Genomic DNA, 13,847 nt, shown 5'->3' on the forward strand with positions numbered 1-13,847 from the left:
GGCTATAAATAACATGAAAGATGGCCAAAATCATGCATCACTTTTTGAACACCGTTTACAAATGCATGCAAACTTACTTCAAAAGAGCACAATGTTTATTCTTGCGCGTTATGAACCTCCATCAAAGAGTGAAAACAAAGGGTTCGAACAAACAAGGTAGCTATAAGGGACTTTGAACAACAAGGGCTCTATCCACAAATATGTGCGTTAATTAGAATTTGGGAGGAAATTGGTTTGGCGCAAATGCTAATGCAGAGTTGCTTTTATTAAGTATCCTGATTCTTCCCAATGATGCACACACACAAAACAAGGTACTAACCTTAAATGGAGTTGGGGTGAATGGGTTTCTAGGGGGGAGACTAAGGAACAAACCAGCAAGATTCTGCACTTCCTATAATCATGAGGGAAGACACACACATGCCAGCTCTAAATGCAGCATCACCATTAAAAACACACACACAAACATCCTGCCAAAGCATCGTTTGTCAGAAATACCATGTAGGAGTGAATGACTCATCACTATATACAGCAGTTCCAGCACACCAAAAGTGTGGGTGGGAGAAACATTACATCACAGCCTGCCTTGAAACGGCGTGGTTAAGAACGAAGGAAATAAATAAATAAATAAAAACTCTTTTTCCAAACTTTTTTTTCCCCCAATATCACGGCAGATATCACAGAACTGACAAAATGAGGTTTTACCTGACTGCTGTGTGAGTTGGATGGCAAGATTTGAGTCGGTTTTTCATGATTGGTCATCGAAAGGGACTGTGGGGAAAAAAAAACACAAGCAGAATTTGAGTAAATAATAGTAAATACTGTATATGAGTATTGTATGTGTATCTAATTCATCTCCCTACAATAAATATGAACAAATGTAGGATGAAAGAAAGGAATGATGGATTAATCAATAAGAGCCTCAAAGGACTCCAGTGTGACATAATGTGACGGTGTGCTAAACACTTAATGCAATCAGTATTGTACTGTATTTTGGTGTGAGCTAAAGCTGCAGCCTACCTGTGCTACCTGCTCTCTGGACTGAACCAGCAGGTCCACACAGTCTCCTGCCCTACGGATAGCCTCCACCGCCTGCTCATGACTGGCATCACTTAGGTCCACACCGCTCACCTTTGGCCAGGAACACACAGCATAAACTCCTGTTAACACATTCTAAAGCGCTCCAATATTAAAGCTGTATGTGCCATCGGGATGATAATTATGTTTTGACGTAATCCAAGAAAATAAAGTTGTATTTTAATTCAATAGGACGGGTGTGAAGAACATATTTTCTCCTTTGCATCCTTTCAGTCTCTCTTTGTTTATTCCATCTTTTGTTTTATTCTCTCTACCTGTAAGTCAGCTTACACTTACATTTGAACATACCTCTAGTATCCTGTCTCCAACCTGGATGGCGCTATTATGTGCTGCTGGGCTCTCAGCGCTGATGTGCTTGATGAAGATGCCCCTCATCATCTCGCCACCACTCAGCCTTTGACCCATGCCCTTCCCTCCCATAATGCTAATACCAAGGGACTGGCCTGGCGCTCGGGTAAGCTGCACTCTAGAACATTAAAATACACAACAGTATTGTATCATGACAAATCCACTAAGAGTACAGGTAAAAAAAAAAATCTAAAAATAATTTTAGACACACACTCAAGAACGCCAAACATGCGTGACTGCATTTCTCCTCCATCAGAGGCCTACTTGTCTTGAAACAGTACAGTGAACATTCACAGGAAGGACAATTAATCCAGTGCTATTTATTTTCGCTTGTAGCTTTCTGTATTCGCCGCCTTGGGCTGAGTCTTAGAGATTAAGTCAAAACAATGGAATATCATACCTGCCGCACAAAAGCGGCTCTTTGCACACTGTGCAGCTTACGTGATTTATCCAAGTGGGATGCAGTCATAAATACCAGCTTGAGATGGGCCTTAGTAATATGTGTTTAGCCTACAATGTCTTTTGAACAACACACTGAAGGATAGAAGCTCAGAGAGGTGAATGAAAGGAAATCAAAAAATACAAATAAAATGCATACGCTGTACGAAGTAGCATAAAAAATTCACTGACCGTCTTGGTTGATCCCAAAACACAGGAGTGGGAGAACGAAACTCTTCTGCCTCTTCATCCGCAGCCACCTTTCTGATTTCATCATCAACGCCATTCTCTCTTTTTCCTTTGCCCTCTGCTTCTTCTTCCCCCTCTTTGTGAGGTAGCCGCTGATGACTGAGGAGAAACATACTGGCACTTAAACAGCTGAAATCTTAATGGCCGTACCGAATGATAAAAAAAATAACATTCTAAAAAACAACAACCTTGTCCTGCCAAAAATATCTTTGGCGGGCACAGTACTTTAGGTTCAAACAGTCCTTAAAACTCAATTGTCAGCCAGTGAGGTCAGAGTGAGGTAGTATATATTTGTATATGTAAGAGATTTCTTTCATGAATATATTTAACGGTGCAGGGTTGTATTAAGCCTGTTGAGGTGACTGATGGTGTTGCTATTTGCACACCGTGGGCCTATAGCTTGTTAGCTTACTCAGAAGTAGGCTGAACAAATAGTTCCAATTGGGTTAAGAGGAAGAGGGGGGTATGCGGTATGGAGAGCGCGAGACCAAGATGAAGGCGGGAAGGAGAAGGAAAAATGAGTCGAAGGAGTCGACCGAGAGAAAGCGATAGAAAAAGGATGGCGACAAAGTATTGAAGGATGGCTGTGAAGAGAAATGGGAGCGAGGCAAGGCTGGTGAGGGCGTCGGATGAGGAGAGAGAGAGGACGAGTCAGGGAGACGGAGTGAAAGCGGGGACAGACAGAAGTGAAACAATTCATTTTCGCTGACAGTCAGCAATGAGATCCATAAGCGAACAGCTAAATATAACTCAAGAGATTCAACATGCAGGCGACGAGAGTCAGAGCGAGACACACAAGCACGCGAGCCACAAAGGATGGAAAGGAGAAAATATGGACTAGAGACTGGCACTGAGCATACTCATGGATAGGGGTTATTAAAGTGTCAAATAATAACTCAGCGTATTAGCACGAGTGAGGATGCTGGGAGAGCCAAGATGTGTGATGCGTTACACTCATAAATTCCTAAGGTGAAAACATTAAAGAATTTACATTCCCCGTAATGTATAGCTGCACATTTCATGGCCTCTCTGCAGCAAACATATCAATAGGTGATAGAACAGCAGCCTTGCGGTCCAATAAAGTCATAAAACTGAGACAGGTTTATCTCGCTCTGGGTCGGGATTAGGTGAGCATGAATAATAGGCCGGGAGCCGCCAAGCTTACATTACCTCCACTCTGGATCTGGAATCACTCTAGGGATCACGGCGGTGTCTTCTAATAGGAACCTTGTTTTGCTTGTGGTCACATCTGGACCTGGGGTTTTACACTGGACAGGGGATCGGGCCAACCATTGTTCTGGTGGTGTGGGGGAGGAAAGTGGCTCTTCTAGAATGGAGGCCAGCGGCGGCAAACACAGTCGGGTACGGTGCTCGTCCACCTGATGAGCCGGCACGTAATTTATACTATGGGAATGGGGGATGGGATGAGAACATAAAACGGTTACTAACAGGAACGTGCAGTACCGTATTTTTCGGAATATAAGGCGCACTGTAAATTTTCTAAAAATTCCGGGAACGTTTTGAAAAAAAATAGTGCGTCTTTTATTCCGAAAAATACGGTGAATGGATGGACAAGTTACATAAAAACAGCACCGCTAAACAAAAGTGCTCTCTACATATGGACACACACGGTAATAGCGAACGAATGAAATGAGTTCATGACCCAAAAGAGATCCTTTGCTCTGTGTTTTTCTTGCGTTTTATCAACGATATGATTGGAAAAAAGAAATACTATCTTCAGACACACTTCACAATAACCGATTCAATTCAATTTCAAAATGTTCCAAAACGTTCGCTTGTACAAACACGCATCGTGTTTATTGAACCGGCGTGTCAAGGAAACATTAAAGGCTCCCTCCCACTTTCCTCTCATCTGCCAGCAAACATGCTGTTTGAATCGGCTGAACGAGCCAATTTCCTGCTTCCACTCATGATGGCAGATTGAATATGTGGCTACTAAACTGTTGTGACTGAGCCATGTGGACAGCCTGGCTTGTCTCAGCGCAAGGCCTTTTTTCAAATGGCAAGCATGTGTGTCTTACTGGAAGGCTCATCTGCCTCCGAAGTTTGTCAGGAGGAGGCAGTGTGAGCCTGCGTGTCTGCGTGTGCACGAAACTTCTCGTGCATCTATGGCTCGCTATTTAAAAGGTTCCTTTATTCCGAAGAGCGGTGTTCAAGGTGAGATGAGAGATGAATTATTCAGAGACTTTTTTTTTTTTCTTTCACATCGCTGGAAAAGCGTGTTTTGGTAGGTTAGGCCATTAAAAGGCTGCACGTGTGTGTTACAAGCAAGCGTGAATGAGTGAGTGGGTGTTTTGCAGGGCTACAGTGCAATGGGGACGGGGGACATCTTCAATCAGACACAGAACTGCTAGAGCAAGTAAAATGGAGAAAATATGCCACGAATTCAAACGTTATTGTCTGATTTAATTCAATAATGATTGATTGCTGCGTTGAAAACAAATGAACTAATTTAGCTTTGAGTGGGGCAAAATATGGATACATAGAGAAAATCCAAATTGTAGCTTTTTTTTCCCCATTTCTTTTGTAATGCAACAACAGAAAGGTGCCAGCTATAACAAAAAGCAAGACTGTGAGGATAATTACAAATTAAAAAAATGCCATGGCCCACTATCCTCACAAATTGACCCACTCAGTGTGAAACATGGACCCGTTTAATTGAACCCCAAAAAGATAAACTGGAAGGAATCCACCACTTATTTAGTTTGCCAAATGGCAACAATTAAGTGGAGACTTATTTTACCTTCTCACATCAACTTACTACACATTGTTGGCGTAAATAGATAGAAAACAATTTATTTCTAATGTGTAAAGAATCATTTTCAGACAAATTAAGTGATATTGGATTATTTCCAGCAGCGCACTAATGATCTCTTTTGGCACACTCGGTTGATAAAGTTGTTTTCTCTAAAACAATTTGATGAGTTATTTTTACTTCAATCTTTGAGTTGGGGGACAATTAGTTGTGTAAACTTTAATTTCTTTGTAGTGAAATGCAGGAAAGCCAATTTTCTCAACAGCAAACACTTAAAATAGTTTGTTGTGCTTGTAGCTCAGCCTATATATCCCCTAACAAACTGAATTTTGAACGATGAGATGGAAAAATAGAATAAGAAATAAATCAGTACATTTTTCTTGCTGTGTGTATTAAACAAATGTAATATTTCAGTGCCTAATGTAGCCGCACATTATTATTCGCAATTTGTTGTTCATGAACGAACACTACAAATAATATTTCTACGATACGGTTGTTCTAGAATATTGTGTCACTGTATAATTTTACAACTGGCGGTGAAAACTCGACATGAAATGTGATGATGGTGGAACACCCGGTTAAAAGTTTACAACACGCACCTCGTTAAAACTCATGCACTCAAACCTCCTTAATGGACCACCGATACGTTTGAGGTCCTTTTATTGTGACCATTGGCGAATGTCAGTATGTAATGATGATCTTAGCACCTTTTTTTTTTTTTTGTACAATTACTATAAAAATTGAGGATTGAAAAAAACATCCATGTGACTCATTGTTGGAAATAGAACAGGCTTTTGTTTTTTACTGTGCTGCGAATCCGAACCTTAAGGTCATATTCGATCATGCTTTTTGAGGAACATTTAAACTGTAACCTGTCTCACCTTTTTCCATTTCAGCTTTGGACCTATTTTTGGTGCTGTGTAAATGTGATTTTTTTTTTTTTAATGGAACGCTGCGAGACAGTGACGTGCTTCACCTGAGCTCCGGCCCAATGACGGAGTGTCTACGCAGCATCGACCGGGCCATGGCGTTAGTCAGGTTGGACGTAGATTCCCCGTTGATCGCCAAGATTGCGTCACCCACTCCGAGTCTGCCATCTTGACTGACAGAGCCCCCAGGGGCCACGCTGCGAACCAGCATGCCTGAGCCGTCCTTGATAGCACTCACCGACATCCCTGTCGATGTGGACGCACACACACACACGCACAAGCGTGCACACACAAACAGGTGAGTGGAGGATTTTCTAAGGAATCTTTTGAAGACATGCCAAACAGACAGACACTTGTCCAAACAGACACCTGACTGTGGCATATCAGCATAATCGAGACAGACACTAGGCAGATTAACGCACAAACACGGCCACAAACGCTTGACATTCACACAGCGTAAGCACCTGTATCAAGAACACCCACACCCACACCCACAGGGGGTCATAGGTCACAGGTGACCAAAGGGGTAACACATGCTGGTTTGCAAAAACACTCGACTGTGCCTTTATCGGTCGGTATGCTAGGCCGATTAGAGGAGCGGGTAAATCATGCACACACACGCACTCACTCGACTGTCTAACGAAAGACTCATCCGCCACACTATGGTCGTAGATAATTTGAAGCCGGTCAAAGAAATGACTGCTTACTTTGGAGCAAATAAGTATTTTATTATTTTGCATTTAAATTACAATACAATCATAGTGCATGGGATTACAATGAACAGCTAGTGAAGTGGACAGGACACAATAGGAGACACATTTCAAACACATGACAAAAGACAAAAGTGATGACTCTCTCGAAATCTCAAATGAGTTGAAACACTGACACGGATGCTTTTATGTCCAAAAATAATACTGCTGTTAACTGCTTGCGGACTTTATTAAAATAGACTAATATGATTATCCCAGCCAATACAAACTATGACAAAAAAAACCTTGAGAGTTTTTTTTTTGTTATTTCATGAGCAAGGTGAAGTTACTTGAAATCCATCAACCTTTTTGAATAGCCGCTCAAAATTACCATAACATATATTGTTCACACATTTGTACTCTACTTCTCATTTCCAAAAATACACAAACTGTCAATGCTAATTAACGTGTTTTACTGTAAATGGCACCTAATGACAACATACCGCAATGGCAAAAAAAAGTACACTATTATTAACCACCTTACTCAAATCTTGCACCTCCAGACAAAATGTAAATATCTCATATGATGTCTTCTATGATACAATCAATGCATTTAGCTAAACCTTGAAAACACATACAAACACAACTTATATTTTTGGAGGGACTAAAACAACCATTTAAGTTGGAACAAATTTCAAATATAAATTATCGACATTTATGGCAGCAAGGTTAGCGCGACAAGGCAAGCAAATTGTCAGAAACAATTTGCTGAGTGGTTTTTACTTCTACGATCTTCAGGTTAGGGTTCAAATACACTACATTTATTCTTCTTATGATATATTTTGACACACACACACACACGCACGCACGCACGCACGCACACACAAACATCGTAATGATAAACTCTCTAGTATAAGCAGCCCAACATTTCACCATTCCTCTTCAGGGTGGTCATCATCCCCACTGCCTATTATGGCCATTATGGCCATGCCTGCAATGTACACACACCAAGACACCATCACCATAAGCAAGACGGAAGACATACCAAGGCTACTGTTGCCCCGGACAACTGTGATTGTCTTTTCAAAGCTGGTGCGCGGAGGTAGAGGAGGGGCGGGCTGCATGTCGTTTTCTTCCTTCATGCCAAAATGCAGATGGGGCTGGACTCCCTGAAAGGATGTAAACAGAGAAACCATTCAGATATCTTTTACAATCAATTGATTGGGTTGCTATTGTCTTTAATCTCCTCAATGTTGAAAACGGCATCTTGTTGCATGTCTCTTTGTTGTCGGCGGCATTGTGGCCAGTCACGGAGCATTTTGAGGTGGCCTGCTTGCCAGTTTTCCTCGATTTTTTTTTCTCCTCCATCATGACGCCCGGCAACCTCGCGATCACCCAGTGAGCTCCCTGAGGCGAACTGTGCTCAGTACTTTGATTTTTCTCCGCAATTGCCCACTTGTTCCATTTTTTCTACGACGACACCATGCAGTGTTTCAAGTGGAAGGCAGGCTCGATTTTTACTGATTTTAAATGCTTGCTATTTTTTTTACTTCATTCTGAATTTTAAGGTTGATGAATAATTCACCTTTTCATGGTGTGTCAAATGTACGAGAAATTATTTGTCACTTTACAGGGTCTCTAATGTTACAATTATGCGTACAAATAATAAAATAAAGATCTTGCGATGGCCATGGTTTGATTTGAGAGTGGCTTGGGCTATTGATTACTATCAAAACATTTATTCTAATTAGATTTTGAGCTGACTTGTTGTTCAACCTTGACAGTTCCAAAATATCGCAACGAGTGCCATATAAAATGTTCATATTAATCTTTACTTTCGAAATACAAACTGTAGAGAACTTGTGCAAGATATCTGACAATCTGGTCATTGCCATTAATAACCCAGCGCTTTATTCCAGTTGTGCCTGCTCAGCAAATAGGAAGGTCCCATGAGAAAGAAAATGTGTCGGAATGCAGCTGCTCCTGCAGACAAACATACTCGCTTCAAGATTTTAACTCCAACTGTGTCCTCAGAAGCACGGGATGTCAAAAAAGAATTTAAAGAGTAATAACTTCGCAGGGTGAAGGCCTCGGGATTGCTTCTAGGATGGAGCGTACCAACAAAGGTAGACTACACCAGTCCCGGTGGATGCTTCCATAAAGAGAAAAGTTCAGTGAGGAGAAATTCTTTGAACCTTCACAGGCGGCACTGAAGTTCACACGCTGCAACATCTTTGATGAGAAACCTCAGCGTGTGCAACTCGCTACGTGTGAGACAAGGGTAGATCATGTTCTTGCGTTGCACCGGGTGCCGTCGCCGTCCACTTACACAGCCGGACACAATTGCAGGCAATTAAGCAAAGTCCGGCACAAAAGGCTGCGACAAGAGAGAAGCACCTCTTTGACATGGAGCACTTTCCCTGACTCGGTACAGCCTGCTCCAAGCTTCCTATATAGAACACTCCGGAGTACAGACGTGGTGATCTACTTTTAGACCTGTAATGAGAGCTTCTAATGCTGAGCCTCAAGACTTTATACACTGAACAGCAACAACATTAAGACTACTTGCATGATATAACTAGATCCAGACAAAACCAGTACAATTATTATGGATTGTCGAACTGTTTCTAATATTTTGGTCATATTCAGCTTGTCACTATGATGCAGTGCATCATTACAATATTGCTGGCTACAAAACAGCAATATTATTCTGAAATGTATTTCTCCCAGACAACGCTGATCACTTTACACTGTGTGATATTGCGCAAGATTACGGTTTGATGCATAGCTATATAAAGTGAAGGGGTCACCAACACTCGAAGAAATGTTTAGGGATAATTCACAAGATTGATGTATTTGATGAGTACATACATCATTTGAATTACAGCACTTGAAATTCAGCATACTAAAAAGGTCAATGAAAACAAAGTACGCCATTCAGTTTTCTGAGTGAACATGGTGTCTGCGTGCACGAGGCAGCCCGGTAAGAACCACATGAGTAGATTGTGGCCTTCTTCTATAAATGTGATGGGTTATTAATTAATTAAATGTCTATGCTTGCAGAGAGTTACAGAATATAAGATCCATCTATCCATCCATCCGTACGTACGTCCGTCCATCTGTTCACCCAATCCATCCATCCATCCATCCGTACGTACGTCCGTCCATCTGTTCACCCAATCCATCCATCCATCCATCCGTACGTACGTCCGTCCATCTGTTCACCCAATCCATCCATCCATCCATCCGTACGTACGTCCGTCCATCTGTTCACCCAATCCATCCATCCATCCATCCATCCGTACGTACGTCCGTCCATCTGTTCACCCAATCCATCCATCCATCCATCCATCCATCCATCCATCCATCCATCCATCCATCCATCCATCCATCCATCCATCCATCCATCCATCCATCCATCCATCCATCCATCCATCCATCCATCCATCCAATCCCAATCCCAATCCCAATCCCAATCCCAATCCCAATCCCAATCCATCCACCCATGGCATCCAGAAATATAAATTGACAAAATGTTTAGGCATTAATCAGTACGCAAGAAGTAGCTCTCACTTTCAAAAAGGTTGCTGACCCGTACAGTGGAAAGCGCGTCGGAAGCATAGACAAAACACACACAGCATCAAAGTAAGACAGCTGTCAGAGCCATTTTGGCCCGTTTAAATCTCACGCATAGAGCTTACTTACCGAGTTGTTGTAATATGTTTGGACGTTGTTATCCGCCAGGTTGCAAGTGTCGGCCTCAGCCGCCTCAGCTAGCAGGGTGACCTGACTGTGGCTCTCGCTGTCATCGCAGAATGACCGTGTGCTCCTTTCCAAGATGGGCGTCAAGCCGCCGCAAAGTTCCAACTGACAACACACGAATAGCAATCTGAAATGCAGCAGCTTATTATAAGAACAGCCATGTAGCCCTCATCTGAAATGTGCCTAAATTACAAGGTATGAGGCAAGTAAGCGAGAGAATGTGGCAGTAAATTAGACACCCGTCATTCCTCCTCCTCTTGCCTCTCCATTTTTAGTGTGGCTTAGCTTTGTGTTCACCTCGGAGGGGCATTAAATATTCAGAGGGGCAGTAACTGGACCCCGTGGTCCTTGTTACTAGGCCACAGTCCACAACAAAAGAGAACTGTTCTTGAGAGTACCTTCAGTAATTAACTCATCCTGGATAATAAAATGTCACATACTGCGTGAATCTCTCGGGGCTATTAGTCTCCTCGAGATGTATATGTCATAACTCGCTAGCCAGTCTATTCTAATGAAATTATTTATCACAATTGGGCACGCCAGAAAAAAAAGTCATGGATCTTAATCTTACAGTTGTTAGCCAGAGTTATTTAAAATTTTTATTTAGCTAACATGGGGATAAATAACGCCAACGCAATGGTGACATAGTTTTAAACCGGATCAACCACAGTAACATTGGATTTAATTAATCCAATGTCACTAGTGTTATTCAAACCACTATTGTATTTTCACAACTAGAGTCACTGTCACACTGTCGGTTCTTTTTAAATTCACAAGAGATAAACGGAAGTTTTTCCAACATACCGGCAGCGGTTTGGCAACACCAATATGCACGGGGCCATAACCGGTGGACTTCAGTACATGCACGGCATAATCCAGACTTGAACCTTCCAAGTCGGTCTCATTAACAAACATGAGGCGATCTCCGGGGAGCAGGCGGCCATCTCGGTCAGCGACACCGCCCGGCACCAAGGAGCGGATTACCAGCACTGTTTTAGAAGCATCCTCCGGATCCTGTAAGACGAGCAGATGGAAGATGAGATGCATAAAAGCCTTGAAAACCCAGTTTTATTTAAAATTGAAGGCAGATCATTTATCTCTGATGTTTTTTTTTTTATATATACAAACATACATAATAAAAGTGTCCCCATTTTTATTTATTTTTAATTGTATTATCTGTGGGAACAGTGTGGGAATAGCCAGCTTGGCTTGGGTTGTTTTGATCGTGATATTTTTAAATTCTCTCAAACCATATTTTAATATGCTGCATCTGGGGTTTGAGGTTGTTTTTTTTCAAGAAAAGTTCTACCCCATTTTATCAGATGAATTCTCACATGGACTTTCACATTGCCTTTTCTATTTTCTTCACTGAGGTGGCACTGTTGTTGCGAGACTGCAGCTTATTGCTGTCTGATCTATTTTTAGAAAGGCTATAAGGTCCTTGTCTATTACCTGGTAGTCCAGGATGCTGAAGCCCAATCCCGACTCCCCTTTCTCCAGCTCTACCACCTGCGCCTCTCTCTCCCACATGGCCAGAGGAGGTGACATCGGGGGCACCCCGCGCTTTGTGATGTCCTCGGCCGTCGGACAAGGAATAACGCAGCCCTGGTCCAACTGGGACAGGAATAGAAAAGGACATTTTAGTCTGCCGTAGGAAAAAGAATAAAAAAAAAACAGTGCTCCCTTTCACATCTGCTCATTCCCGCATTCACCTTGTCATTGAACTCAGCCAGCAGCTCTTTCAGGGTGAGTTGGCTATCGTCCTCTTCTTCTTCATCGCTGTCAGGGATGGCAGGGGCGCCGATGCGAGAACACACCAGGTAAACACACATGGGCAGCTCCTTGAGGATGTTGACCACCTCTTTGTGTGTCTCTCCAATAAGCGGGATGCCGTTCACCTGCAAGGAAAATGAGACACCGTATTTTTTTAAAATCCAGATATTTATGGGTCCTTTGCTCACACGCAAACTGCATTGCGGGTGAAGAAAAGTTTGGTCAAATGAATTCGTGAACTGTTAGCTTAGCTGTCACTTAGCTGAGCCGTTTTTATTGATTCGACATTTACATTTTTAATACAAGTATCATCCGTTTAATTCCTGTGAATTTTTTTTTCACACCCCAACCAACTCGAGCAGCGTCCTTGAATATGAGGTACGCCAGAAAGGCTCTGGGACTGGTGTCAGAACAAATATATTTCAAACCCAAACACGTTTTTACATTAAACGTAGTCGCCCTCAAGTATAGAACTGTGACCTTGGCACGCTGCAGACATTGAACCTTTTCTCACATACTCAGAGAGAATATACCGATTCTATGTGCCACAGTCATGGATCTTCCTAAACCGCTTGGAGGCCAAACGATTAACCAGCATGTCCGCAAAGAGATCCTGTTGAATTTATTAAGTTGATTACTCAAGAAGTTGAGGCAGAACAACTTGTAGGGTGCAGTTCACAACGCCCTGAGCATCCCAGTTACTGGTTGAGAAGTACACAACTGTGCTGGAGGAACCTACTCACCAGACTTTGCTGTAAAATTGTGGAATTGCAGTGCTATGCTTGAATCGTGAGGTGAAGATAAAAAAGATCGCACTGTCACTATAGATTTGGACCGCGGCAGGACAGTCGATGTCCACAAAATGGCTGCAGTATCTGTATGGCTTTGGAGGCCAGAAATGCGAGTTTAATCAATTCAACAGACCAAGCTCTTTTCGCGAAGGAATATGTGTGGGTTCGTGAACTTGCTCAGAATAACCGTGGGAGTGCATACTCTCACCCCCCTTAAGTGCAGAAATGCAGGGCACACACACACACCCACCCACCTTCTTATTACCACTTGGCCGCCTTAAGGGAAACTGTGTGTTCATTACTAAACTACACTGTGCTCTTAAAAGCTGACCTAAATGAAATGTGCATAGTTATAATAATCATAGAAAAACTGCAATCCTTATGTCACGAACTCAAAGAGAAACACATCCCAACTCAGTTTGAGGCTGACAACTTTCATTGGCCTTGACCAAGTTTGCAACGATCCAGGCACGCTAATAACAGAGCTATTTTCCAAACAACGGAATCTGATCCAGACAGTTAAGAAATCAACTATTAGTTTTGGTTCTTCACCTCTAGTATCTGGTCGCCAAGGAAGATCTTGCCACTTTGCCCAATCGGGCCTTCGGGTACAACGGAGCACAGGTAATGATGTCCAGCCCGAGCCTCCAGACTGATGCCTAGGCCGCTAGTCTCACTGAAGCGCTGCAGCTGACAAACCTGAAAGAGCAATTGTACATAAATAAATCAACCCATTGTGGCCAATAGTGGAAAGGCTTGATTTTTGTTGTTGTTGTGATTTTACAACTGCTAATCCAAGTATAAACACAAGACATAAGGATAAAAAAAAATGTACGCCTATTTTACAAATTCTATACCGAATTGAATGCGTTCCGATTTGCAAAGGTACATACTATGACTTCATATCTTGGTCCAACTGCTCGTTGCCACCTCATCCTCAGGTCTTCTTCCTCTGCCGGTGTCAGTTTTACACCTGAGATCACAGGCATACAGCTAT

At 42.4% G+C, this 13,847-nt stretch overlaps 1 protein-coding gene across 1 annotated transcript in view; it reads right to left on the reverse strand.

Moving 5' to 3' along the window:
- Positions 1-13,847, reverse strand: part of si:dkey-92j12.5 (multiple PDZ domain protein) — a 28,789-nt gene that overhangs the window by 8,149 nt on the left and 6,793 nt on the right. Inside the window, exons 12-25 of the mRNA XM_061273791.1 lie at positions 13,744-13,823; positions 13,403-13,549; positions 11,999-12,184; positions 11,739-11,900; positions 11,091-11,300; positions 10,230-10,391; positions 7,570-7,693; positions 5,883-6,081; positions 3,301-3,534; positions 2,074-2,229; positions 1,384-1,561; positions 1,018-1,128; positions 703-768; positions 320-391 (exon numbers count right to left, since the gene is read on the reverse strand). Coding sequence (XP_061129775.1) covers positions 320-391; positions 703-768; positions 1,018-1,128; positions 1,384-1,561; positions 2,074-2,229; positions 3,301-3,534; positions 5,883-6,081; positions 7,570-7,693; positions 10,230-10,391; positions 11,091-11,300; positions 11,739-11,900; positions 11,999-12,184; positions 13,403-13,549; positions 13,744-13,823 — 2,087 coding nt within the window. The remainder of the gene's footprint in view (positions 1-319; positions 392-702; positions 769-1,017; positions 1,129-1,383; positions 1,562-2,073; positions 2,230-3,300; positions 3,535-5,882; positions 6,082-7,569; positions 7,694-10,229; positions 10,392-11,090; positions 11,301-11,738; positions 11,901-11,998; positions 12,185-13,402; positions 13,550-13,743; positions 13,824-13,847) is intronic.

The sequence above is a fragment of the Syngnathus typhle genome, linkage group LG3 (genome assembly GCF_033458585.1).
Source record: "Syngnathus typhle isolate RoL2023-S1 ecotype Sweden linkage group LG3, RoL_Styp_1.0, whole genome shotgun sequence".
NCBI lineage: Eukaryota > Metazoa > Chordata > Actinopteri > Syngnathiformes > Syngnathidae > Syngnathus > Syngnathus typhle.